The 27851-nt window shown below is 43.4% G+C and overlaps 2 protein-coding genes across 2 annotated transcripts in view; both read left to right on the forward strand.

Annotated features, from left to right (window-relative positions):
• Positions 1-2301, forward strand: part of narf (nuclear prelamin A recognition factor) — a gene marked incomplete at its 3' end in the record, with an annotated part of 22566 nt that extends 20265 nt beyond the window's left edge. Inside the window, 2 exon segments of the mRNA XM_080542591.1 lie at positions 2029-2066; positions 2068-2301. Coding sequence (XP_080398717.1) covers positions 2029-2066; positions 2068-2301 — 272 coding nt within the window.
• Positions 2302-17106: 14805 nt separating this feature from the next.
• LOC308168095 (patatin-like phospholipase domain-containing protein 2) lies at positions 17107-23326 on the forward strand (the record flags this gene model as incomplete). Its single annotated transcript, XM_080542570.1, has 4 exons — positions 17107-17125; positions 21387-21619; positions 22538-22603; positions 23087-23326. 4 exons carry the CDS (start codon positions 17107-17109, stop codon positions 23324-23326), a joined length of 558 nt encoding a protein of 185 aa, XP_080398696.1.
• Positions 23327-27851: the final 4525 nt, after the last annotated feature.

The following is a 27851-nucleotide window of genomic DNA, read 5'->3' on the forward strand; positions in this document are numbered from 1 at the left end:
GTGTTCGCAGCAATGGCAATATGTTTTATTTGGTTGGTAGATCTTGTTGAGCTGGTAATTTGAAAAGTAGCTCACAAGCCTAAAAAGTGTGAGCACCCCTGGTCTATGGTGTCAAAAGCTGCGCTGAGGTCCAGGAGGACCAGGGCAGCACATTTCCTGGAGTCTGCGATGAGGAGGAGGTCGTTCCAAACCTTTAAAAGTGCCGACTCAGTGCTGTGGCCAGGTCTGAAGCCAGACTGAAACTTCTCCAGGATGTTGTTCTGTTGGAGGTAGGGCCATAGCTGGCTGAGGACAGCCTTTTCCAGGAGCTTGGCCACGACTGGGAGCTTGGAGATGGGTCTGTAGTTACTGAGGTTGGAAGGGTCCAGGTTGGGTTTCTTAAGGAGAGGCTGTACCACTGCTTGTTTGAGGGTGGGCGGAACAATGCCAGTGGCCAGCGAGCTGTTGATTATTGAGAGGATGTGTGGCCCTACTGTGTCGAACACCTCTTTGAGGAGGGGGGTAGGGATGGGGTCCAGAGGCGATGAGGCCGGCTTCAGTACAGCGGCCATCTTGGATAGGGCTGGTAGAGTGAAGGGACAGAAGCTGGAGAACGTGGATGAACATCCCAGTGTGGTGGCTAAGTCCTTGGTGGAGTGCGGGATGTTTTTTCTGATATTGGTGACTATCAGAAAAAAAGGATAAAAATTCCTCGCACTTAGCCGGGGATGGATCCTGGATGACGGTAGGGGGGGGGTGAACAACGGTGTTGATCGTCCTGAATAACAATCTGGGGTTGTGTGAGTTAATGGAGATGAGAGTGGCAAAGTACTTAGCCCTTTCAGTCTTTACGACCTTCTGATAGGTCCTCTGCTTTTCCCTCAAAATCTCGAGTGAGATGGTCAGCCCGTCCTTTTTCCACCTGCGTTCCGCCTGTCTCCACGCTCTTCTCTGAGATCTGATGGTGTCGTTTAGTCATTTAAAGGTGATATTTAAAAAGTTGGGGTTTTAGTCTTGACTTGAACATATGTGCTGAGGTTGCATCCCTAATGTAAACTGCATTAAAGTTATTATTATTATATATATGTTTTTAGGACATTTCTGCTTTATTGGAATAGAAACAATAGAGATCGCCAGGAAGGAAAGAGAGAGGAGATATGCAGGATATGTTGCCAGCCAGAATGGAACCGGGGACCCTGCGATTCCATGGCTGAAGCCTTAGTGTGTTAGTTACCGATAGTGTGCTCCGCCACCAAGCGCCCCGTGTTTTTGACTTTTGATTGGGAAAGCGTTGCCATGGCAGCAGAGCCTCTGTCCTGGCCTCTGGAATGGAATCTTCAAGTCAAGACTAAAAACCCATCTTTTTAATATTGCCTTTAAATGACTCAATAATAAAACAATGATTATATAATGATTGGAGCTGCAACATCTGCAGGAAAAGTGCTATTCAAATAAAAAGTTATTATTGTTATTATTGTTATTATTATTATTATTATTATTATCATTATTCTCCTGGTGCACTGGATATCATGACACCATTCATGAAGTCACTCTCTCTCCCTCACTCTCTCTCTCTCCCTCTCTGTCTTTCTCTCTCTCTCCCTCTCTCTCTCTGTCTTTCTCTCTCCCTCCCTCCCTCTCTCTCTCTGTCTCTCTCTCTGTCTCTCTCTCCCTGCCTCTCTCTCTCTCTGTCTCTCTCGCTGTCTCTCTCTCTGTCTCTCTCTCTCTTTCTTTCTCTCTGTCTCTCTCCCTCTCTCTCTCTCTTTTTTTCTCTCTGTCTCTCTCTCCTGCTCTCTCTCTCTCTCTCTCTCTCTCTCTCTCTCTGTGTCACACACACACTCTGTCTATCTTTGTCTCTCTCTCTCTCTGTCTCCCTTCCTCCCTGTCTCCCTCTCTCCCTGTCTCTCTCTCTCCCTGTCTCTGTCTCTCTCTCTCTCTGTCTCTGTCTCTCTCTGTCTCCCTGTCTCCCTCTCTCCCTGTCTCTCTCTCTCTCTCTCTCCCTGTCTCTGTCTCTCTCTCCCTCTCCCCCCCTCCTTCCCTCTCCCCCAGGCTGTGTGAGCGGTCGTGGCCAGGCGGAGGGCGAGGTGGGGGGGGGGGCCGGGGGGCCGGGTGGACAAGGCCCTGGTCCAGCAGATGGAGGAGGCCTACACCAGCCTGCCCGTCCAGCTCCCAGAATGCAACGCTGCCCTGCACACCCTCTACCAGGACTGGCTGCTGGGCCAAGACTCCCCACACGCCATCGCACTGCTGCACACGCAGTACACACACACACGCCCCGGCCACACACACACACACACACAGCCCCCACACATACAGTGGTGAGAGGGGAGGGGAGGAAGGGGGGTAGATCCTACAACAGCTCCTAGGGGAAGTGGTACCAGATATTATGCTCTTCATGGGAGGAGGGGATGGGAGGGGAGGAGAGGAGAGGAGAGGAGAGGAGAGGAGAGGAGAGGGGAGGGGAGGGGAGGGGAGGGGAGAGAGAGGAGAGGAGAGGAGAGGAGAGGAGAGGAGAGGAGAGGAGAGGAGAGGAGAGGAGAGGAGAGGAGAGGGGAGGGGAGGGGAGGGGAGGGGAGAGAGAGGAGAGGACAGGACAGGACAGGACTGGAGGAGAGAGAGGAGAGGAGAGGAGAGGACAGGACTGGAGGAGAGGAGAGGACAGGACTGGAGGAGATGAGAGGAGAGAAGAGAGAAGAGGACTGGAAGCAGGGGATTGGACAATAATGTGTTCTCCATGTCCTAACTGCTGGACTCACACAGGATGTTCCCTCATGTTTCAGAACATGAGGAGGTACAGATCAGTGTGTCACTCACGTCCCCTTGAAACCTCTTCAATCCTCCACAAGGTGGTGCTGTTTCATCTCATTTACTTCTGTGGACTTGGATATGAAGGAAATGCCGTCGAGATCCTGAGAGAGAGAGGAGAAATCCTCTAGGAGGGACGTCTAACCAGAGGGGATGTGGCTGGGAACTCTGACATGTTCTGTCTAACCAGAGGGGATGTGGCTGGGAACTCTGACATGTTCTGTCAATATGGACTTCTTTAAAACATGCCTGGGGGAAGGTTCGGGTGCCTATCTGATATCTGTGTTGCTGCAATTGCATTTCAGAAGAAGCTAAAATCCAACAATGCAACCAAGTGTCCAAGTGAGCTGGGAAATCGTTTTTTGTTTGTTTCCATGTGATTTTTGTTTGTTTGTTTCCATGTGATTCCAAAATGCAAAAATGACAGAAAAGTATCTCTCATATTGTGGTCCTCGTAGTCATACGCACTGGAGTCACCTCTCTCTCTCTCTCTCTCTCTCTCTCTGTCTCTGTCTCTCTCTCTCTCTGTCTCTGTCTCTGTCTCTCTCTCTCTCTGTCTCTGTCTCTCTCTCTCTCTGTCTCTGTCTCTCTCTCTCTCTGTCTCTGTCTCTCTCTCTCTCTCTCTCTGTCTCTCTCTGTCTCTCTCTCTCTCTCTCCGTCTCTCTCTCTCTCTGTGTCTCTCTGTCTCTCCCTTTCTCTCTCTCTGGCTCTCTCTCTCAATTTTTTGTGTGAAGATAAAAAAACTAAAACAAAAAGAATGTAATGTACATAAATAAATAGATTACATACTAGATTACAAATAAATAGATTACAAATAGATTACATACTAGAATAAATAAATGAAATAAAACGTATTTAAATTCTTATGGTGGTTTTAGCCCATTTGATTGCCTTTTTCTATCACAGCAGCTAACAAATCTTGCTGCTGTGTTTGCACATTGCTGTACCTCACCCAGCAGATATGGTAGCCTTTCGACATTGGTCAAGTCCTCAAAGTCTCCCTGGATGTTGTTGATCAGTGGGAAGTATGTGTCCCTGATGTCCTTGTACAGCTGGCAGGTAGTTAAGAAGTGTAGCTCTGTTTCCACCTGGTTTTGTGTGCAGTGGGTGCACAGTCTGTCTGGTCTGGGGAGACAGGTCTGCCTGTGGCGTCCTTTCTCGATGGCCAGGTTGTGTTCACTGAGTCTGTACATAGTGAAGGATTTCCTTAGTTTTGGGTCTATCACAGTACTCAGGTATTCTGCCACTGTGTATTTTCTGTTTAGGGCCAAATAGCATTCCAATTTGCTCTGGTTTTTGGTTGATTCTTGCCAATGTGTCAGGTAATTTTCTTTTTGTTTTCTTATAATTTGGTTTAGTCTAATAGGTGGCTCTGCTTGTGACTGTGAGCGTCCCAGAACTAGCTGGCTGAGGCGGCATCTCCCTAGAATCTCTCTGTGGGTAAGGGCTTTGTTGTGGAGCGTGTCAGGGTGACTTTCTTTTAGGTGGTTGTAACATTTAAACGCTCTCTTTTGAATTTTTATAATTAGTGGGTATCGTCCTAATTCTGCGCTGCATGCGTTATTTGGTGTTTTACATTGGATACGAAGAATGGATTTGCAGAACTCTGCATGCAGAGTCTCAATTTGGTGTTTGTCCCATTTTGCTAAATCTTGGTTGGCAGGTGGACCCCAGACCTCGCAACCATAGAGGAAAATGGGTTCTATAACGGAGTCCAATAATTTGAGCCAGATTTGAATAGGGATGTCTAACTTGTCTCTCTGTCTATGTCTCTCTCTGTCTCTGTCTCTCTCTCTCTGTCTCTCTCTGTGTCTCTCTCTCTCTCTGTGTCTCTCTCTCTCTGTCTCTCTGTCTCTCCCTTTCTCTCTCTCTGGCTCTCTCTCTGTCTCTCTGTCTCTCCCTTTCTCACTCTCTGGCTCTCTCTCTGTCTTTGTCTCTCTCTCTCTCTCTCTCTGTCTCTCTCTGTCTCTCTCTGTCTCTCTCTCTGTCTCTCTCTGTCTCTCTCTCTCTGTCTCTCTCTCTATCTCTGCTCTCTGGCAGACCGCACTCACGTGATACACACTGCTGAGAAGTTGCCATGGTAACGCTTTCACCCGTCCTGTGTGATACACACTGCTGAGAGGTTGCCATGGTGATGCTTACATCACCTGTCATGTGATGTGATACACATCACCTGTCTCTGTGTCACATCACCTGTCTGTGTGACATCACCTGTCATGTGATCCACGTCAGTGCAGGTGAGGCAGAGTGACCTGGGTAGGAGGAGTGAGGTGAGGCAGAGTGACCTGGGTAGGAGGAGTGATGCAGAGTGACCTGGGTAGGAGGAGTGAGGTGAGGCAGAGTGAGCTGGGTAGGAGGAGTGAGGTGAGGCAGAGTGACCTGGGTAGGAGGAGTGAGGTGAGGCAGAGTGACCTGGGTAGGAGGAGTGAGGTGAGGCAGAGTGACCTGGGTAGGAGGAGTGATGTGAGGCAGAGTGACCTGGGTAGGAGGAGTGAGGTGAGGCAGAGTGACCTGGGTAGGAGGAGTGAGGCAGAGTGACCTGGGTAGGAGGAGTGAGGTGAGGCAGAGTGAGCTGGGTAGGAGGAGTGAGGTGAGGCAGAGTGACCTGGGTAGGAGGAGTGAGGTGAGGCAGAGTGACCTGGGTAGGAGGAGTGAGGTGAGGCAGAGTGACCTGGGTAGGAGGAGTGAGGTGAGGCAGAGTGACCTGGGTAGGAGGAGTGAGGTGAGGCAGAGTGACCTGGGTAGGAGGAGTGAGGTGAGGCAGAGTGACCTGGGTAGGAGGAGTGATGTGAGGCAGAGTGACCTGGGTAGGAGGAGTGATGTGAGGCAGAGTGACCTGGGTAGGAGGAGTGAGGTGAGGCAGAGTGACCTGGGTAGGAGGAGTGAAGTGAGGCAGAGTGAGCTGGGTAGGAGGAGTGAGGTGAGGCAGAGTGACCTGGGTAGGAGGAGTGAGGTGAGGCAGAGTGACCTGGGTAGGAGGAGTGAGGTGAGGCAGAGTGACCTGGGTAGGAGGAGTGAGGTGAGGCAGAGTGACCTGGGTAGGAGGAGTGAGGTGAGGCAGAGTGACCTGGGTAGGAGGAGTGAGGTGAGGCAGAGTGACCTGGGTAGGAGGAGTGATGTGAGGCAGAGTGACCTGGGTAGGAGGAGTGAGGTGAGGCAGAGTGACCTGGGTAGGAGGAGTGAGGTGAGGCAGAGTGACCTGGGTAGGAGGAGTGAGGTGAGGCAGAGTGACCTGGGTAGGAGGAGTGAGGTGAGGCAGAGTGACCTGGGTAGGAGGAGTGATGTGAGGCAGAGTGACCTGGGTAGGAGGAGTGAGGTGAGGCAGAGTGACCTGGGTAGGAGGAGTGAGGTGAGGCAGAGTGACCTGGGTAGGAGGAGTGAGGTGAGGCAGAGTGACCTGGGTAGGAGGAGTGAGGTGAGGCAGAGTGACCTGGGTAGGAGGAGTGAGGTGAGGCAGAGTGACCTGGGTAGGAGGAGTGAGGTGAGGCAGAGTGACCTGGGTAGGAGGAGTGAGGTGAGGCAGAGTGAGCTGGGTAGGAGGAGTGAGGTGAGGCAGAGTGACCTGGGTAGGAGGAGTGAGGTGAGGCAGAGTGACCTGGGTAGGAGGTGTGTGTGTTGTTGTTCTCCCCAGCGGTCCAGAACATGTTTGATGTAAAGTCATGTGACCATGTTTAAGTTTGATGTAAAGTCATGTGATCCTGTTTGATGTAAAGTCATGTGACCATGTTTAAGTTTGATGTTGTGTTGATGTTTAAAGCAAACGAAGACCAAGTGATACTTTTTTAAGTTGTTTTATTTTACACATGTTGAGCATTAAAACCAAGCATAAAAACTCTCTCTCTCTCCCTCTCTCTCTCTGTCTCTCTCTGTCTCTCTCTCTCTCTCTCTGTCTCTCTCTCTCTCTCTGGATTTAGTCATCAAATATAAATGCCTGTTTGTTCTGGCTGCCTTGGTAGCAGACATGATGATTGAAGCTGTTAGCGTCTCAGTGAACTGTGTTTGTCCTCTAACTCGATGATGTGACGACCCCTACTCCTGTCTGGCATGCGATTCTCTGTCCTGCTCAGAGGCGTTAGGGTCTTGACTCTTGATACATCGGAGCCCAGCCCATGTTTCGTCGGAGGGGGGGGGGGGGGGGGGGGTTCTACCAAAAGATTCTGGTAAGGTGCATAGACTTTCACAACATAAAATGAAAATAAACAAAATGAGTACAATCTGAGTTCTCATTCAACTTGGTTAGCATTGTTATTTTCAGCAGCAGCAGTAGAACCCTGAGGAACAGTAAGAGAAGCACCACTCAAGTAGAGCCCTGAGGAACAGTAAGAGAAGCACCACTCCAGCAGCTCTCTGGTGTTTCATCTGTCATCCTCATCTCCTCTGCTCTCTCCTCCTGTCTCCTATCCTGTCTGTCTCATCTCCTCTCTCCTCCTCATCTCCTCTGTCTCTCCTCCTGTCTCCTATCCTGTCTGTCTGTCTCCTCATCTCCTCTGCTCTCTCCTCCTGTCTCCTATCCTGTCTGTCTCCTCATCTCCTCTGTCTCTCCTCCTGTCTCCTATCCTGTCTGTCTGTCTCCTCATCTCCTCTGTCTCTCCTGTCTCCTATCCTGTCTGTCTCCTCATCTCCTCTGTCTCTCCTCCTGTCTGTCTCCTCCTCCTCCTCTCCTCTGTCTCCTATCCTGTCTGTCTCCTCCTCCTCTCCTCTGTCTCCTATCCTGTCTGTCTCCTATCCTGTCCGTCTCCTATCCTGGTCATAGAAAGGATAGTAATCAGCATGACAACCAAAATCTAAACAAATCTCTTATTTGTTTATGTGATGATTAGATCATAAAGACGTGTTAAGCAATAGGTTAGAATAGGTATAGCATAGCATAGAGTACAGCACAGTGTTTTATTTGTACAGTATAGTATAGTGGATAGTGTACATAGCCTTTATTTATGTAAACCAGCTCCTTTCCCTTCTTGTTTTTCTTTTTCTTTCCAGGGGAGCCCCCCCTCCCAAATTTCGTTGTTTGGTACCTGTACTATATCAATGACAATAAAGACCATTCCATTCATTCATTCATATCACTATCTAATATCATAATCACTATCTAATATCATAATATCTATCTAATATCATAATCACTATCTAATATCATAATCACTATCTAATATCATAATCACTATCTAATATCACTATCTAATATCATAATCACTATCTAATATCATTCCCACACTGTGGGCAGATTGCTGTTATTGTGAGTCATGAGGTTGAAATGTTCCCTTATGAAATAATGCATCAATGACATCACTGGCACAATTTCATACCAATGTGAGTGTCAGCGGCTGGTGAAAGGTGGAAAGTCGGCAAGGTCATCTTTCCTTTTTTATTTTTTTACACATTATGAAAGTGTAGATTGTAAACTCTCAAAGGATGTGTCATACTCTGAAAGCAGTTGAAAATAGTTGAAGATTGTTTATTTGAATGTTGGTACACCTCAATTCAACTAGCAGAGAAAATCACCCTGAACCAAAACAAACAAACACATACATCCTATGGTTGTCCAGTGGTGATTTTAGGAATGTTATTATCCAATTGATAAATCTTCAAGCCTTCATTTGTTTCCCCTCAAGCATATGTATGAAGCATATGCATCTCTGTAACTGATTTGGCTATTGAAACATGTATTCCACTCAGATGGGCAGTAAGATAGCTACTAGGCTACCATACTGTAGTTACCATAGTTCATACCAACATGCTTCCATTCCCAGCAGCAAGGTAGGCTGTTTATAATCACTTATGATGATGATGATTACAAATGTGTACATTTCAAGCCTGCAAACTGCGACACTTTAAATGAATGTGCAATAACACTATGTGCAATATGACAACCCTAGGGTACATAAGGTTGCAGAGAATAGGACATGTTAGAATAGGTATAGCATAGCATAGAGTATTATTATAATATTAATATAATTTACAAAGTCAATTACTCCATCATCCTACAGGAAAAATGTGGTAAAGTAATAAAATATCAATAGCTGATTTATGTACATCTGTTTGGAATGATGAGCATTGGTGACTACTTTAGCCCCTATGGGATGGAATAATGATTTGCTTTGGTATAATCTGATATTGGTTGGTGTCAAAAAAAATGGTCATGTCTATTAACTCGTAAGTCGAAGGTGCCCTCTTTCGGCCACGGCTGTTCAATGTCTGCCCAATGACTATTCCATTTCGTTTACATTTTGCTAATTACCTTAACAAGAGGATTCATTTTTTCTACTATAGCCATAGGGGATAAAGTAGCCAATATTCCACTATGTTCACTAATATCTTTTAATATCTTCGTTGAATTTGCCCCCATCTTAAGCTGATTGATTTATACTGCTCAATATGCTGAAGATATTCTATAAGGTGTACTTTTCTTACAACCCACCTTCTTTTGCCGTATCTGCTAAACAGATGCTAGTCTAACTTAACTGTATTAACTGTCCACACAGAACCCTACAACTCAGAATAACAGATTTGCCTCTTGTGTATGTCAGTGCAGTATTAACTTAAATCTAATCTCTGTGTAAGTACTTTATACTTAAATATTTTTCCTAATTGTTTATGAATATATGTCACTTAATTACTCATTCAATACTAATTACAGTTCTGGTCAACACAATTATTAAACAACAAAGGCTGGTCAACACCTAAGTATTCACTGATCTATAAAAACCCTTTTACTGCTCAACTATCAATACGAACTGTGATATTCTGACGTGTAGCAAGAATATAATGTATAAATGATGAGACACACACTGGATATCAATTGGACTCTTTAGTTATTCGACGTGCTCGCATTACAGCATATGCATTGACTGACTCCCGACTGCGCATGACCGGGTCTTGACTCTTGACAGTGTATCTAGTCTACCACCAGGTGGCAGTAGGTGGTCTAAACATTACATCACTCCTTTTTTTTAATAAATGATAAAGTGCATAACATTTAGCACACACTGGTTCCTGAACTAAAACATGGCTCTCAACAAAGTAGCAAATCAAAATACATTTTTGTGTTACTTTAATCAGTCTATTGTTCTCAGATTTATATAGATGTATAACATTCAAACAGTCCATTAACTTGGAACATTGTTAACTCAGAAGAACATGTTAACAGTCCTTTGGTACTCCTGCTCTTTAATCGAAGTCACGCAGGTATGCGGGAGGTTGTCTGTTCTCCCTAACTGGATACCTCGGCGGAGGTGCGGGTGGAGGCGTAGCTGGACCTACTTCCTCACTGACCTCTGAACTTAAGTCCATTAGAGTGTCTGGGTTGTCTCGGACAATCTTCTTAAAGAATGAACTGTTCCTAGTGGTGGTGTAACCACTTCTTCCAGCTGTTATCATGGAACCTTTGACATCGATGACTGTGAGCGGCTCTGCGTTGTAAGGCGTAGTAAGCTTGTTCTGTTTTGGTTGACGACACAGGACGGTGTCTCCTGGCTTGATGTTAGAAGGCGTAGCGTGTCGTCGAGCATCTGAAAGAGCTTTCATCTTTGCCTTGGCCTCTCTGTCGATTCTGCGTATCTCTTCGTCAGCAGGGATGGTGATTGTGTCTGCTGAGGGTAGCTTGGTGGTCATCTTCCGTTGGAATAGTAACTCGGCAGGTGACGTGTTCGTCGTGCTGTGGGGAGTGGACCTGTACTCACGCAGGAAGACGTGCAGCTGTTGTTTCCATGGCATCCTCTGCATCTGGGCGATTCTGATTACTTTCCCGACGGTGCGCATGAATCTCTCAGCTGTGGCATTAGCTTGTGGCCATAGAGGTGTTATCTTCCTGTGCTTGAACCCTAGGTAGTTGGCAAACTCAGCGAACTGGTTGCTGTTGAAAGGAGGTCCGTTGTCAGTCTTAACAACTCTTGGGATTCCAAACATGGAGAAGACTTTGTCCATGACTGGTATGACTGTGTTTGCTGAGGTAGATCGAATAGCCTCAACAATTGGGTATCGTGTGTAGTCATCGACTATAACTAACAGATATTCTCCCGATGGGAGTGGGCCATAAAAGTCAGCACTAACACTGTGCCATGGTGCGTCTGGCAGCTCAGACATTTTGAGTGGTTCGGTCTGGGTGACTGGAGTGTTCACTTGACATGGGAGGCAGGTCTTGGTGATGGTCTCTACCTGTTGGTCTATGGTAGGGAACCATACCTTTTCTCTGAGTAGGGCCTTTGTCTTAGCTACGCCCTGGTGGCTTTCATGAGCAATCTGCAGCGCCCTCTGCTGTAGAGCTGCAGGTATGACAATCCTGGTGCCTCGCAGTATGATGTCGTTACCTGTGGACACTGTGAGTTCATCACTGACGAGCTTGTATGGTTTCAGTGCAGCAGCACCTGGTGAGCGGTCTGTGATGAAACGCCATGAGTCATTTATGATGTGTGCACTGACCTGTTGCAGGATTGTGTCTTTCAATGTCTCTCGCTGTATCTCTTGTAGTGTCATCGCCTTGGGTGTTGCTTGAAGTGCTACGAAGTTAACGTACTCCTCTGCAACCTTGGATGCTCTTGTGTTCTGTGACGACTGTACCGGGAGGGGGTGTCTAGACATGTAGTCAGCTGGATTGTCAGCTCCTTTTCTATATTCCACTCTGAAGTTGTACGGCTGTAGTCTGAGGCCCCATCTCTCGATCCGTGCAGGTTGTTTTGATCTCGGGTTATTCCATATCATCTCCAATGGTTTGTGGTCGGTTACCATGGTGAATGGATGTCCATACAGATACAGGTGAAAATGTTCGCAGCTCCAGATGATGGCTAGGGCCTCACGTTCTGTTTGCGAGTATCTCGTTTCTACATCGCTGAGTGCGCGGCTGGCGTAGGCTATGATGCGCTTCTCTCCCCCTCCTCCTTTCTGACAGAGGATGGCGCCTAGCCCCACCGGACTTCCATCAACAATGAGCTCCGTCTCCTTCCTGGGATCGAAATATGACATTGTTGTGTCGCTCGTCAGGCTGTCCTTGAGCGTCTGGAGTGCCGTAGCTTGATCACTGCCCCACTGCCACGGAGCGTCCTTCTTCGTGAGCCCACGGAGCGGTGCAGTGATGGTTGAGTAGTCCTTTATGAACCTGGCGCAGTAGTTGGCCATGCCCAGAAGACTTCTGATCTCACCTGGGTCTTTGGGGTCGCTGGCGTCGTGAATGGCTGACACCTTCTTTGGATCTGTAGAAATCCCGTCGGCAGAAAAAATGAACCCAAAGAATTCAAGGCGCTGCTTGTTGAATTCGCATTTGTTGCGATTGAGTGTCAAACCACTGTCTTTCAGTCTTTTAAACACTGCTCTCAGAGTGTCGTCGTGTGCTTCCTGAGAGACGCCATAGATGATGATGTCATCGCTGAGGTTCTTCACGCCCGGTATACCTTGCAGCGTCTGGCAGATGGCGTTCTGGAACACTTCAGCGGCGGATGATATACCGAAGTTCAGGCGTTTGTATCTTCTTAGCCCGAGGTGTGTTGTGAACGTTGTGATGTAACGACTCTCTGGATGCAGCTCGAGCTGGTGGTAGCCTGCTGTGAGGTCCAACTTCGAGAATACCTTGGCACCGTTCAGCTCGTGTATTACATCGTCCATTGTTGGGGTGATATGTCGTTCTCGCTGAATTGCTGTGTTCGCCTGACGCATATCAACGCAGATTCGGACTTTATCAGGGTCTTTTGGCTTCGGTGGTGTGACGATCGGGGAAACCCAGGGTGTTGGTCCAGATATAGTTTCAATGATACCGTCGTTCTCCAGCTTCTGAAGCTCCGCCTCGACCTTCTGACGGACATGGAAAGGGACCCGTCTGTGCGGCTGGCACGTCGGTTGGATGTCGGGGTCTATATGCAGTTTCACCTGGAAGTCTTTCAGCTTTCCGATTCCGGTGAAAAGCTCTGGGTAGCTCTGCACGAGTTCATCTGCGACAGTACGCCCACTGGGTGGCATCACTGGCGGCGTGTTCACCATATTGATGATCTGGATCAGCCCTAGTTCACTGGCAGTTGCGTAGCTGAGCAGAGATTGTCCGGCGTCGCCTCTGAGAACGTAGAACACACTCTCTGTCCGCTTGTTAGTAGCCTGTACTTTGCATGCAAATTTACCAATGATAGGTAGAGCGTTGTTGGACCCATATGGAAATATTTTGATCATGGCTGTGCTGAGCATAGGCTTTGGGTCAAGTGTGTTTAACACATCTTCATTAATTATGTTGACAGCTGCTCCTGAATCAATCAGTATTTTAACACTGACACCATTCAGCTTGATGTTGGTCTGGGGTTGCTGTATACTTGTGCTGTTGATTACATACACATACCTTTCGTCTCCACTTGATGAGTCTCTTGATTTGGTCTCGAAGCATGCTGTCACCTGGTTCACTTTCTTAGTGCTCCGCTGCTTGTAGTGAGCTGTGTCTTCCTCTTGGCTTTGATGTGCTAATTTCTGACCACGGCAGTGTTTGGCATAGTGGTTAGGCTTTCCACAGGCCCTGCAGTCCTTCCCTCTGGCTGGACAGTCACCCTCGTGTGGATAATTTCCTCCACAGTTTCTACATTGCAAGCTCTTCTCTTTGCGCCTGTATGCTGCATGTTGCTGTTTGGCGCCCTTGAGATGCAGTGCATTAACTCTTTGACTGCCAGCCATGTTCAGGGCGGAGAGCTCCACACTGCCAGACTTTTGGGGCATTTTCGCTGAACTTTGAAGACCCACCAAATATTGACTTTTCGGACTACATAAACATTGAACATATCTACCAAAACGTTTGACTCTCTTCTTTCATCAGAAAAAGAAAGTTTGTTTCTAGCCTCTTTGAGTGTTTAGAAATCGGCCGTAGAACATAGGGTGGTTTCAGCAAAAACACCTGATTTTGACCAATAAACAGAGAAAACGAGCTTTTTCTGCAGAACTTTTTTTTTTTTTCTGCACTTTTTCTGTATCATCCGAGTCGCGCGATGGCCGCGATGCTCCGCGATGCTCCGCAATGCTCCGCGCCGCAATGCTCCGCGCCGCGTTTGGCACATACCCTGATCCGTTTCGCCATTACTACAACCCACAGCAAGCCACTTCCTTCTCCAGGCTTTTATCGAACTACTAGTCTGCCCCCATCTGGGACCGAAATACATTACACCCAAGTCTGAAATTCACTCGCTAGGTGTAGAACATGTCAATAACGCGATCCCCGCGAAAAAAAAAAAAATTCTATAAGCAGTCAACGTTACTATTCTATAAGACGCCAATTGGCGTCTTTGGCAGTCAATGAGATTGCGGTGACAGCCTTCTCTTCTATGCTTTCTGCCTGTTGTTCAGAGATCTCTAACATTCTTCCTAGGTCTAACATATTAGTCAAAGTCATGTTTGGCTCTCTGAGCGCTCTCCTGCGCAGCCGTGTTGAGGTACAGCTCTGTATTATTTGCGCGACTATTTCTCTGTCTGCATCTGCAAATTCACAATCTTTAGCTAGCATCCTCAGTCTGGTATGAAATGTGTCTAAAGACTCACCGGGAAGCTGTATGGCTTGTCTGAACTTGTACACAAGGTATTGTGTGTTCTTTTTCGGTGAGAAATATCCGTGGAGCTTCGTTTTTGTGTTTTCATAGTCATCACTGTCGTCAGCCAGCGTGTCGTAGATATCATGGACTCTCTCTCCAGCTAAGTGAAGCAGCAGTGCCCTCTTCCTTATTTCTTGAGTGATGTTTGTGGCTACGGTGTAATTTTCAAATCGGTTGATCCATTTGTTCCATCGCGTTCCAAGCGAACTGGGATCGGTTTCTGTGTTGAATGGCTGTATGGCCATGTGGCCCGAAAATGCCGACTGCATGATGCTATCGTTAGCCTGGGTAGCTTAGCTAACTACTCACTTCGACTTTTCCGGACGGATTCTTCTTCTTCCTCCTTCAAAAATCGACACTGGTGGCGTTTCCACTTTGAATCCTCGTCGCCATTGTGATATTCTGACGTCTAGCAAGAATATAATGTATAAATGATGAGACACACACTGGATATCAATTGGACTCTTTAGTTATTCGACGTGCTCGCATTACAGCATATGCATTGACTGACTCCCGACTGCGCATGACCGGGTCTTGACTCTTGACAGTGTATCTAGTCTACCACCAGGTGGCAGTAGGTGGTCTAAACATTACACGAACTATTCTGCTATTCCTAATCAAAAGCTGTGGACCCTCTAACTAAAATAAAAGATGTAACTTACAAATATTAATTACAACCTGTAAATAAATCAACTGTTAAGTGAAAGGAATGAATGGTTAGTTAGAATTATTATACCTGTGGAGTCAATTATCTGTTATCAAATTATCAAACAACAGAATGATTATTCAGAATGGTTTTTCATTAGATTGTCACAGACATTTGATCAAACCTGTGGAATCAATCAATTGTTTTGTGAAATAGACAATGAATGATCTGAATTATTATTCAACCAATTAGTAATTAATTAAATTAACTAAAGTAATGTAATATAGAACAATCATTTACAAACATCAATCTATGACTGTAAATGATTTCACCAACATTCTGCAAGCAGGCAGAGAGTCGTTTTATTGGGGGTGATAAATCCTGCTGTGCCCCTGCTGTGATTCTGGTCAGGGAGAGCAGCCCTGTCTCACGCACGAATGGCCTCTTTTCCTTTGAATCTATCAAAAGCCAACAATCTAGCTTTACTTCTAACAAACAATGCTTAAACTTTCGTGATTCAACGATCACAACTTTATCACAAAATGAAAAATGAAAGAAAGGGTTCGAAAGTGAGCTCCGCGCTCACTGCTGTGTGTGAAAATGAATTGAGTCTCCGTGTGTGTAAGGTTTGCGCATGCGCGCGTTCCCCGTGTAAACTCCTCTGTTTTCCTAGTAACCGTACCTTTAAACTATTTAAAATACCCCGATGATCAATTCACTATCTTTCTATCTTTATAAATACTACAGTCTATGTGAATGAATGTATCTTTATCTGTAAGAGATAAGTAATGCAACAATCACACGCAGCCCCCTAGGGCGTTTCTGCCCCGTGAATGAAGGAATGTATTTGTGTACGAGCGCGGACGCTCTGCATGTGTGAGCGCGCGTCTATTTGAAAACGAACAGAGAGAAAGGGAGGGGGAGGGGTATAACAAGTCTTTGCCCTTTCTTCTGGGGAAAAAGCGCTCCTGTGGGATTAGTCTCACAACATATACTTTGCTTTCCACAATAATGTTATTTTCAGACAACAATTTCAAGATTATCTTTCAATGCAATTTAACTATTAGTTACCAAACTAAATCTTATTCAAATACTCATACAATGTATATGCTTTTTACACGGTCTCTTCACAGAGATATCTAGGCCTGTGTGTGTCCGCGCGTGCCTGAGCGTGCGTGTTTTTGCTCCGCTGACAAAGGACAAAGGACAATGGCTCCCAAAATACTACAATAATGCTCTTTCTTACAAAACAGACTTCACAGTCTACTTACACTTTATCAAATTAGGAATACTCATTCCATAAACACAATTTTACACAATTTTACACAGACACACACGATATTCCATAATACCATATAAACACTATATTTCCAAAAAACGGGCTTCAAAGTCCGGCCCTCACCCACCCCAGCTTAAAGATTATGAAAGGTTTGTTTCTATTCCAACAAGATTAACTTTACACAAGATTCTTTTGACTATAACTTATCTGAGATCCACAGTCAACTTTGCACACACCAATCAACGGGGGAGGGGTCTCTGCAGAAACCTACCTTTGTTGAATTGAAGAGTTGCAAAATGACTGTGAAAAGATGGTTATTTCTGACTCCTTCGCTTGGCTCGCCACTTATGAGGTTAATTTTGTTGGTTATGAATCAAAGAACAGTTATTGAGTTTAAGACGATTTAATCAAAGTACAAAACAGATACATATACCAATAGCTGAGCCTGGTGTCTGGGCTGGTGGTCTGCTGGTCGGCTGGGGTGGTAAGAGACAGATCTCCCCTCTCCTGCCCTTTTTGTTCCCCTTTTCTTATGCAAATATCTACCAGTGATCCTATCACAGTCACCTAGATGGTCAAGAGGGGGAGGCCAGGAGGTCTCTCCCTATAAACAAAGTCCTATCAGGTCAAGGGGGAGGGGCCAGAGTGTGTGTGTGTGTGTGCTTACAAGCGGTCCCAACCCCCAGAGGTCTCTGTTGGTCATCTGGTTGCCATAGAACCCCCATTGTTAGAGGGCATCATGCCCTTGCATGCCCTGGTATGTGTGTGTGTTTAAAATATACCACAGTTAGGCGCAGGCGAGGGCAAGAGGAGGAGGAGGAGGAGGAAGAAGAGGTATCTCCTGTTGTTGCAGCATGACTCATGAGTCCGTAGGTGAGAGTAGAGTGCCACTGCCTCATGTACAAACTCGGGTTTGTGAAGAAGATTAGCTAGCGAGCTAATTATTTATGTCTAGCTAGCTAGCCTGTACTCACTGGCTGTGTTCGAAATGGCATACTAGCATACTACATACTAGCATACTCAATGAGTATATACTGCATACTGCCTACTAAATTCATAATAAGTATGCCAAAACCAGCCGACCATTGCAGTATGCATACTGCCTCCCAGAATGCATTTCGCACCGGCAGGCAGCGGGGAATTTAAATCCTCCATTTTAAACCTGCATTGGCTAAAAGCTGTAGTTTTGGCTCTACACTTGTTAACATGTCATTTTATGAAGTTTTAATATGTTTTCAGGCGGGAAAGTAAGCATATATATTCCCAAAATGTGTCCAGTTTATCAAAATAACCTGAAATATATCTTTTTTTTTGGTAAGATTTTATTTTCCATTTTCTTTTTACTTGACAAACATCACAATACATCACAGCTTGACAAACATCACAACACATCTCAACTTGACATACATCACAACGCATCACAGCTTGACATACATCACAACACATCACAACTTGACATACATCACCACACATCACACCTTGATATACATCACAACACATCACAACTTGACAAACATCACAACACATCACACCTTGACAAACATCACAACACATCCTAACATCCCAAAGCCCCACTTTTTTAAAACCGTCTAAAGTTTATCCCAGTTTACCCCCTATACTTATCCTATACACCCTGAGATGCCTCAGGAAAGAACACAACAAGCAGGAGATACTGGTGGCCTTCTACCGCGGCGCAGTGGAGAGCATCCTCACCTACAGCATCTGCAACTGGTTCTACAGCTGCACAACAGCGGAGAGAAACGCGCTACAGAGAGTCGTGAGAACAGCACAGAAGATCACCGGCGCCCCCCTCCCCTCTCTGGAAGAGCTGTACAACACACGCTGTCTCAGGAAGGCCTCCAAGATCTCCAGGGACCCGACCCACCCTGGGCACGTACACTTTATCAGGCTGCCCTCGAAAAGGAGGTACAGGACCCCGGCCGCTAAGACAAACAGACTGAAGAACTGCTTCTACCACAGGGCCGTCAAGGCCCTGAACACAGCAAAGGCCTAAGTTCTGGGCCCAGGACAGTCTGGACGGATTGTATGGCAGCTAGTGCTGAGGCACAAACATGTACATTTCAAGCCTGCAAACTGTGACACTTTAAATAACGTGAAAAAATACTTTTGTGCAATATGACAACCCTAGTTGACTATCTGTGCAGTATAGTACAGTGGATTGTGTACATAGCCTTTATTTATGTAAACCAGCTCCTTACCTTCTTGTGATTTTATTCTTTTTCTAAAAGTGTTTTTTTTTCCCTTTCCTAACACCAGGGGAGCCACCCCTCCTAAATTTCGTTGTTTGGTACCTGTACTGTAGCAATGACAATAAAGTCCATTCATTCATTCATTCATTCATAACTAATATTTCTAATGCATAATCTAATTAATCTCTTAGTACTATGTTTCTTGCACTATCTTTACGTCTTAGCTAAGGCCTTCACTATCTCTCCCCATATCTTTTCAAACTGATCTTTCTTATTATTGTCTATGGCTAAATTCTTCTCTATATTGGTATAATAAAGAATTTCGTTTTTCCATTGTTGTAGTGTTGGAGGTTTACTTGATTTCCAACTTCCAAGTATTAGTTTTTTAAATATAATTGATGAGTACATAATTATCCACCCCCTAGGGTATCTTACTGTGGCTACATCCTGGAAAAGACAGATTGAAGGATCAAATTTGAATCTTTCCTTATGTACCCCTGAGAGCCAATGTTCTATGTCAACCCATGTTTTCTGTACTCTGGGACACTCCCAGAATGCGTGTATTAGTGAGTCTTTTTTCCCACACTTTAAACAGTTATCTGATACATTACTATAATACTTATGGATTTTATCTCGCGTGTGGTAGACTCTATACATTATCTTATATTGGATTAAACGTAGATTTTCATTAACTGTCATGTCATTTGTAGTATTCCAACACTCTTTCCATTTTAAACCTATATCTGTTCTTCCTAGTTCTCGATTCCACATCTCAATCCTACTTTCTAACAGTTTTTCAGCTACATAGGTACTGTAGAGTTCTATAAATTTTACCTATCAAATTCTTATCAATTTCTCCATCAAATATGATATCCTCAATTGTACTCTGCTGCCCAAATGATTTTAAATTAAAATTTAGATTTATGTAGCTTCTTAGCTGCATGTATCTGAAGTATTCAGCGTTGGCCAACTTATATTTACTTTGGAAGTCGTGCCATGGAATAATGGTATCCCCTCCTACTAAGCCGTTTATATATCTGATCTGACGTTTTTTTCCCTCTTCTGCTCGCTAGCTACATTACGGCTGCGTTCGTAAATTCGCCCTGGAAATCTGATCAGCACTCATGGAATGCCTCTTGTCCAATCGAATTACCTGGTCCCTTTTTGACGTTGAACCCAGTGTGCGCTCCGGCGGTCTCGGAGCGAATTTACAAACGCATCCTACCTTGCTTAGATACCTTCACTGCAGAGTTTGACAGAAACATTGTAACATAATTGCTAAACAAGTTGTAAAATGATTTGGGGGGCCAATATCTTTAGCTAGCTCAAGTAACTAGCTTACTATATTGTTGTCTTAGCAGTTGGTAAAAGAACAGGATTAAAATAAATATATATGAGCAATAATATTGTGGGCTTGCTGCAGCAAGCACAATACAACCAACTTGTCCGTCTGAAGCTACAATACTGGGATCATTCGTGATTGGCTACAAGCAGTCAAATACTAAGCGAACGTGTGTGTAGGACACAAATAAAGTTGGATTTTTTATTTTAAAACGATTTGTTTATTGCAAGCTTTCGGTCTCCAGGCTATCGGACCAATGTAAACAACAGCTGTATGACGAGTTTGTATGACATAGTTTGACGAGGCTGAAGAGACGCGCAATGCATTTTGGGGATTTAGTACCCCAGTAGTGTCCAGTCATATCATACTTAAATAATTGCGAAAATCTAGTATACATACTAGATTTCTCGCATACTCAAATCTACGTCATATCTATTATGAGTAGTATGCTAGTATGCCATTCCGAACACAGCCACTGTGCTTTAATTTGGAACATAGAAAGGAAGTGGGATGACCACTCTGCCTTTGTAGAATCCAATTGATACATCTTCAAGCCTTAATGTGTTTCCCCTCAAGCATGTATGAAGCATGCAGATGTAATTTAGTAATTTAGTATGTTTAGTTACTGTGTCAACAACTCATTTACGTCAACTGCGCATATCAATGTTGACACAGTTGTTCATGCTAAGCATCATTCTGATCTAGATTAAACGTTCTGAAATACTGGGCTAACGCTACCCCTAACCCATATTTACCCAGTGCAGTGTGTAGGGAATCAGGATTATTCGTATGGATTGCTGCGATTATTAATCTCGTTGTCAGACTTCCGCTGAGCGCTGCTGCCTGTGGACGAGGTGACGCTGATTGACACCAGCTGTGGTGAACCACGGCGCTGCCTGGGAGTCTGTGAGCTTCTCAAAAGCAAGCTGTCTTGAGTTTCTCAAAAGCAAGCTGTCTTGTGTTTCAAAGATGTTCTACTTGAAAGACGAATGGAATATTTCGTTTGCTGGTTGTGGGTTCATGGGCATTTATTATGTCGGCGCCTCCAGTTGTTTCCTCGAACGAGTCCCACAACTTGTTCAAGGCGCATCCAACATCTCTGGGGCGTCGGTAGGAGCGCTGATTGCCGCGGTGCTCGCCATTGGAATGCCTATTGGTAAGTAGTGGGCTTATGGTTATTTGTCAGCTAAAACATTGAAGTTCGTGAGATGTAGGGCAGGGCCGGTGGGGGCTAGATGAACACACACACTCAATAGAAATTAACAAAATAACTATAAAAATGACAAATACACATCAATAAAAGCAAAAATATTTTGACATAGCAATATAAAAGTGAAAAAAAGAGAGAAAGTAGAAAAACTAAATAACAATTAACAACTGCAAAGTATTAAAAATAATAAATACTTAAATCAACATATTTAAACTATAAAAGCAACACACTTGCACATAACAAGGTCTATATGGGCTGGCCCTGATGTAGGGGAAGAGGGGGGGGACATTATTCCATTGCCATGACTGTGTTTTTTATTGTCCATCTGGGCCTACCTGTGTTTTCGGATACAATGTATTTTTCTCCTTACAGAGCAATGCTGTGAGAATTTGATGTCAATGGCCAAAGAAGGCAGAAAGCGACACCTTGGTACTTTACACCCCTCTTTCAACCTGCTGAAGATCGTCCGTGACTGTCTGGTCCGTTACTTACCAGACGACGCCCACCTCCGTGCCTCTGGGAGACTCTACGTGTCGCTCACCCGAGTCTCCGATGGGAAGAACGTCTTGGCATCAGAGTTTGACAATAAAGAGGAACTCATTCAGGTACAATTGTAGGACATGTTTAAGACATATAGACACATAGACTGAAGCCGAAAAACACATGCTGGCACTATAAAGCGGAATAAATACCTGGTTCAAGATATACTTTTTTAATTTATTCGTTTATTTAAAAGGGAGAATGGCTAGAGTCATTGACTCTCCCTGAATTAGCTGGGTAGCTAAATTGCATCAGCAATCCCTGGGCAGGTAAACCCACAGGGGAAATATGGCCTCAGATGTTAGTTATATATATATATATATACCATATCAACCATGAGTGCCTTTACCTGTTAGTTGAGTGTGTTTACATGTTAGTTAAGTGTGTTTACATGTTAGTTAAGTGTGTTTACATGTTAGTTGAGTGTGTTTACATGTTAGTTGAGTGTGTTTACATCTTAGTTAAGTGTGTTTACATGTTAGTTAAGTGTGTTTACATGTTAGTTGAGTGTGTTTACATGTTAGTTAAGTGTGTTTACATGTTAGTTAAGTGTGTTTACATGTTAGTTAAGTGTGTTTACATGTTAGTTAAGTGTGTTTACATGTTAGTTAAGTGTGTTTACATGTTAGTTGAGTGTGTTTACATGTTAGTTAAGTGTGTTTACATGTTAGTTAAGTGTGTTTACATGTTAGTTGAGTGTGTTTATCTGAGTAAGTATCCACATACTCTCCATCATCCGAGATTTTCTTTTTTACCCCACGAAATATCCTAAAGGCGATTAATATCCCCGCCGCCATTGTTGCCTTAAATAATAGACGGCGCTGAGTGTGTGTACTTGTGTATCTGTCATGTGTAGTACTGTCTGTTGTAGTCTGTGTTATACGGTGTTGTATGTATGTATATATGTATACTGTACAGTGGTGTGAAAATGAATTTCCTCCTGGGCACAATAAATCTAATCTAATCTAATTTTATATCCATAGGCGCTCATATGTAGCTGCTTTCTCCCCTTCTATTGTGGCGTGATTCCTCCTTCTTACCGTGGAGAGGTGAGTTGAGGAGGATCAACTTTAACTCAAACTTGACTTATTTAGTGTTGCTCTCTCCTCAGCCTGTACAATGTCCCTGTGTATGATGTCACTGGTTTTACCAACTCAGCAGTCTGAATGTTGTTTCACTGACTTATCAATTATTCCCTTATATATACAGAAGTATCTTGACACCTCTCAATGGTGTATCTTGACACCATTCATTAGCACAGATTGGAGGTAGTGTTGCCCCCTAATTAGTTATGGTTTTCAGCTGGTTCCTTGCCTTTCCTTGCTGTGGTGTACTGTTTTTTCCTGTTTCATTCCACTTTATTACAAACAACTTTATTTATATATGGACTTTAATCTTTAGATAGTTTTGTCTGGATTGTTTGAGTTAATACCAAACTCTGGTGCAAATTTCACTTGAATAAGCTCATTGGAATTACATTTACCGGACAAAATGTTGATGTGTTCAATACTTATTACCCCCACTGTATACAGCGTTATGTGGACGGAGCCATTAGCAACAACTTGCCACATTTTGAGGTGAAGAGCACCATCACCGTTTCACCGTTCTCTGGCGAGAGTGACGTGTGCCCCAGGGAGAGCACTCTCAACTTCCACCAGGTGCGCTTCAATAACGTCAGTATCCAGATGAACGCTGACAACCTGTTACGAGTGACCAACTCACTTTTCCCACCAGAGCCTGAGGTGAGCCACAGTGACAGTTCGGACTCTTGATTGTAATCTCTAATGGCCGCGTTCGTAAACTCGCTCTGAGAGCGCCGGAGCGTCAACGTGACTGCCTCTTGTCCAATCAAATTACTTGGTTTCATTATGACGTCGAACCCAGTGTGCGCTCCAGCAAATACGTTTTTGTTTTTTTTACAGTAAAAGGTTTGGACACGCCTTCTCATTCAATGGTTTTCTTTATTTTTTTAAATTATTTTCTAGATTGTAGATTAATACTGAAGACATCAAAACTATGAAAGAACACTTCTCTGAATCTCTTCTCTGGAATACGTGGGAGAAAACCACTAAAAAAGCAAAAGGTGGCTACTTTGAAGAATCTAAAATATAAAATACATATTCTGGTTTGTTTAACACTTTTTTTGTTTCCTACATAATTCCATATGTGTTCTTTCATAGTTTTGATGTCTTCAGTATTGATCTACAATGTAGAAAATAATATATAATAATAATATATAATAATAATATATAATAATAATATATAATTATAATATATAATAATAATATATAATAATAATATATAATAATAATATATAATAATAATATATAATAATAATATATAATTATAATATATAATAATAATATATAATAATAATATATAATTATAATATATAATAATAATATATAATTATAATATATAATAATAATATATAATAATAATATAGAATAATAATATAGAATTATAATATATAATAATAATATATAATAATAATATAGAATTATAATATATAATAATAATATATAATTATAATATATAATTATAATATATAATAATAATATATAATAATAATATATAATAATAATATAGAATTATAATATATAATAATAATATATAATTATAATATATAATAATAATATATAATAATAATATAGAATTATAATATATAATAATAATATAGAATAATAATATATAATAATAATATATAATAATAATATATAATAATAATATATAATAATAATATATAATAATAATATATAATAATAATATATAATAATAATATATAATAATAATATATAATAATAATATATAATAATAATATATAATAATAAGGGCGCGGCTGTAATAAGGGGGCGGGGGATAACAAATGGGCCGGCTGTGGCGCAGGAGGTAGAGTCAGGAGGTAGAGTCAGGAGGTAGAGTCAGGAGGTAGAGTCAGGAGGTAGAGTCAGGAGGTAGAGTCAGGAGGTAGAGTCAGGAGGTAGAGTCAGGAGGTAGAGTCAGGAGGTAGAGTCAGGAGGTAGAGTCAGGAGGTAGAGTCAGGAGGTAGAGTCAGGAGGTAGAGTCAGGAGGTAGAGTCAGGAGGTAGAGTCAGGAGGTAGAGTCAAGAGTCAGGAGGTAGAGTCAGGAGGTAGAGTCAGGAGGTAGAGTCAGGAGGTAGAGTCAGGAGGTAGAGTCAGGAGGTAGAGTCAGGAGGTAGAGTCAGGAGGTAGAGTCAGGAGGTAGAGCCGGCGTCTTATGATTACAAGGTTGGCAGATCGGCAGTTCGACCCCGGTTGGCCACATGTCGAAGTGTCCTTGGGCAAGACACTGAACCCCAAATTGCTCCCAGTGAGCGGGCCGCCGCCTTGCATGCTAGCTTGTCGCCATTGGTGTGTGGGTGAATGGGTGAATGAGAGGCCATTGTAAAGCGCTTTGGAATAAGGCGCTATATAAGTCAGTCCATTTACCATTTACCAATAAGAAAACCATTGAATGAGAATGTGTGTTCGCACTTTTGACTGGTACTGTATGTTTGACAGGCTATGGCGGAGATATGCCACAACGGGTACATGGACGCTCTTCGCTTCTTACGAGAGCACAGTGAGTTCCTCTTTTTTACTACAGACTGTCGATGTTCAATAACATAATGTTCATGAAGATTTTTCTCTAATGGATTTCTTCATTCATTGATGTGCAAAATAACAGCATCCCCACACTCAAACACTGTGCAAAAAAAACATAGTTTATTGCGAGCTTTCGGTAGACCTAGACCATAGACCTTCTTCAGGCATAAAGCAGTGACAAGTGAATGCAGTGGTTTTAAGGGTTCAAACAACATCACTCGATTTAGCCAATGCACAACACAACTGTGTCAAAAAAATTCGCCTAGTGACTAAGCATCAAGGGAATTGTAGTCTTAGATTTAGTGGTGTTACGCTTGCCTGGCTCTTGACAAGGTGACAAAAAGGGAGACGACACATGGATAACAATAAAAACTACAAAAACATACACAAGTGTTCATGAGACAGGAAACACCACAAACCAATATTTACAATATATATACATAGCAGAACAAAAAAACTATAGAGAAGGCAGGCAGTAGCCATCATATAGCATAGAACATACACATCTAAAGTAATTTATTCATAGCATAACACTCATGTCAAAATCCTCATTTAGACCTAGGGGTTGTAGACTTTCTAGGGTATGGATCCAAAAAAGCTCTCTCTGGCATAACCTCCTGTCATTCATTCATTGATGTAAAATCTATATTGAATTGAATTGAATTGAGAATGTTTATTTTGGTCCCCTATACAATTCACAATACAGATATAAGAAAATGTGCATAGTCACAATTTATAACATCAGGACCAAAAAGGTGTAGGCTGAAGCCGTGGCTTATTGCGCCTACCCTTGTTACATGTATGCATGTCCCCCCATGAATGCATAATCAAAACATTGAAACTTTTATAAACAAAAATGTCACTTACGCATGTCAACAAAAAGTAAAAAAAAAAAAAAAAAAAAAAAAACTATATTTAAACCTCTGTTTTATACTTGTTAATCATCTTATTTTTAAATAATTTTTAAAATCCTTTTAATGTACTACACATTTTCATTTCCTTTTCAAAAGTATTCCATAAATTAACTCCTTTAACTGTTATACATCTTTGTTTTGCATTTGTTCTAATCTTTGTTTTCATAAACATACATATTCCTCTGAGTTCATAATTACTCTGTCTATATATATATCTATATTACTCTGTCTATATATATATATATATATACATGTATGTAGTAAGTATGTATATAAGTTTACTAGTTCATATGTTTATAAAAGTACATAGTTACATGCTAACACCGTATGCTTACCCCATGTCTATATACCCCCCTGTGAATAGGCCATATAGTGTATAGAAGTTTACATAATAGATACATACTCGGATTCCTACCGATTACTTTTAGGTATATTTATGTCTATTTATCTCATTCTTGTTTTTTATTATCTTGGGACTGTGTTTTATTATCTTAGGACGGTGTTTTCATTGTTAGCACCTAGGGTTTGCATTTAAATTTCGTTGTACCCGTACAATGACAATAAAGATCATTCATTCATTCAAATCTAGACCTCCTACCGACTGAGTGTCCCTCCAGTATGTTGACTGAAAGAGACTCTCCTGCGCCCTCTTGCTGTGAGATGGTGAATGACCCGACAGAAGCCACTGCTGAAGAGACGGAGTCCACCAAGACCAACCTGTTACGGAGACTCAACCCTCCACGCAAGCATCACTGGTGGCTGGATGAACAAAGTATCGAAAACCTACCAGTCCTTGTTAAAAAGGGTAACAAAATGTACACTGTCATAACTCATATAAACATCATTTAGCTTTTCTTGATGTCAACATTTCCCCCCCAACTGTTGCTCAATACAAGGCAGAGCTCCCACAGAGCTCTCTAACCAGGCCTGCAGTATATCTTTACTCTCTAACCAGGGCTACAGTATGTCTTTACTGGACCTCTCTAACCAGGGATACAGTATGTCTTTACTCTCTAACCAGGGATACAGTATGTCTTTACTGGACCTCTCTAACCAGGCCTACAGTATGTCTTTACTCAGAATTATGAAACACGGGACGTGATGTTATACTGTCCATTGTGCCAATGGATGGTACGCACATGAGGTTTGCCTTGATGTTGAGAGTGGCATGGGAGCTGTATCTCAGACATGGGAAGGATGTTAAATTTCGGGACACATCATCAGTAGAGTACCTTTGAATCATGGGGTGTTTCGGCCTTTTCAACACTAGACACCCTCATCTAAGGCGGCCAGCTACAGGGTGATCAAGCCTGAGCTTGTGTCCCATGCCCAATCATGAGAATTGCCTGGTTGTTTAAATGGCGCAGCCCACGGGACTATGCAAGGCAGGGGTGTCCTCTTCCCTGAGTCAGGCCTAGAGCAGACCGCATACCTTGTTCACCCTCCTCCTGGAGGGTTCTGACCTGGGTTCTCAAGTGGGAGTGGGGGTAGGGGGGGGATTAGTGAGCGGGTCATGTTGCTGTTCTTTGAGCCCAGCAAGGGTCCTTCCGCTTGATCCATATCCACTGGCTGCTTCAGAGAGTGATCTAATTGTCTGTCGCAGAGCCTGTCCATGCATGCCAAGGTCTTTCAGCAGCCTAACGGTGGAAGAAGCCACGAAACCTCTGCATCCCACTTCACCCGGATAGACTTTTGCCTTCCATCCTCGTTGTTGAGCGTCTGCTGCCAGTTCTGTGTAGCGCAGTTTCTTGCGCTCACAGGCCTCTTCAGCTGAATTC

Source organism: Nansenia antarctica (genome assembly GCF_963989245.1).
Source record: "Nansenia antarctica genome assembly, chromosome: 11".
Classification (NCBI taxonomy): domain Eukaryota; kingdom Metazoa; phylum Chordata; class Actinopteri; order Argentiniformes; family Microstomatidae; genus Nansenia; species Nansenia antarctica.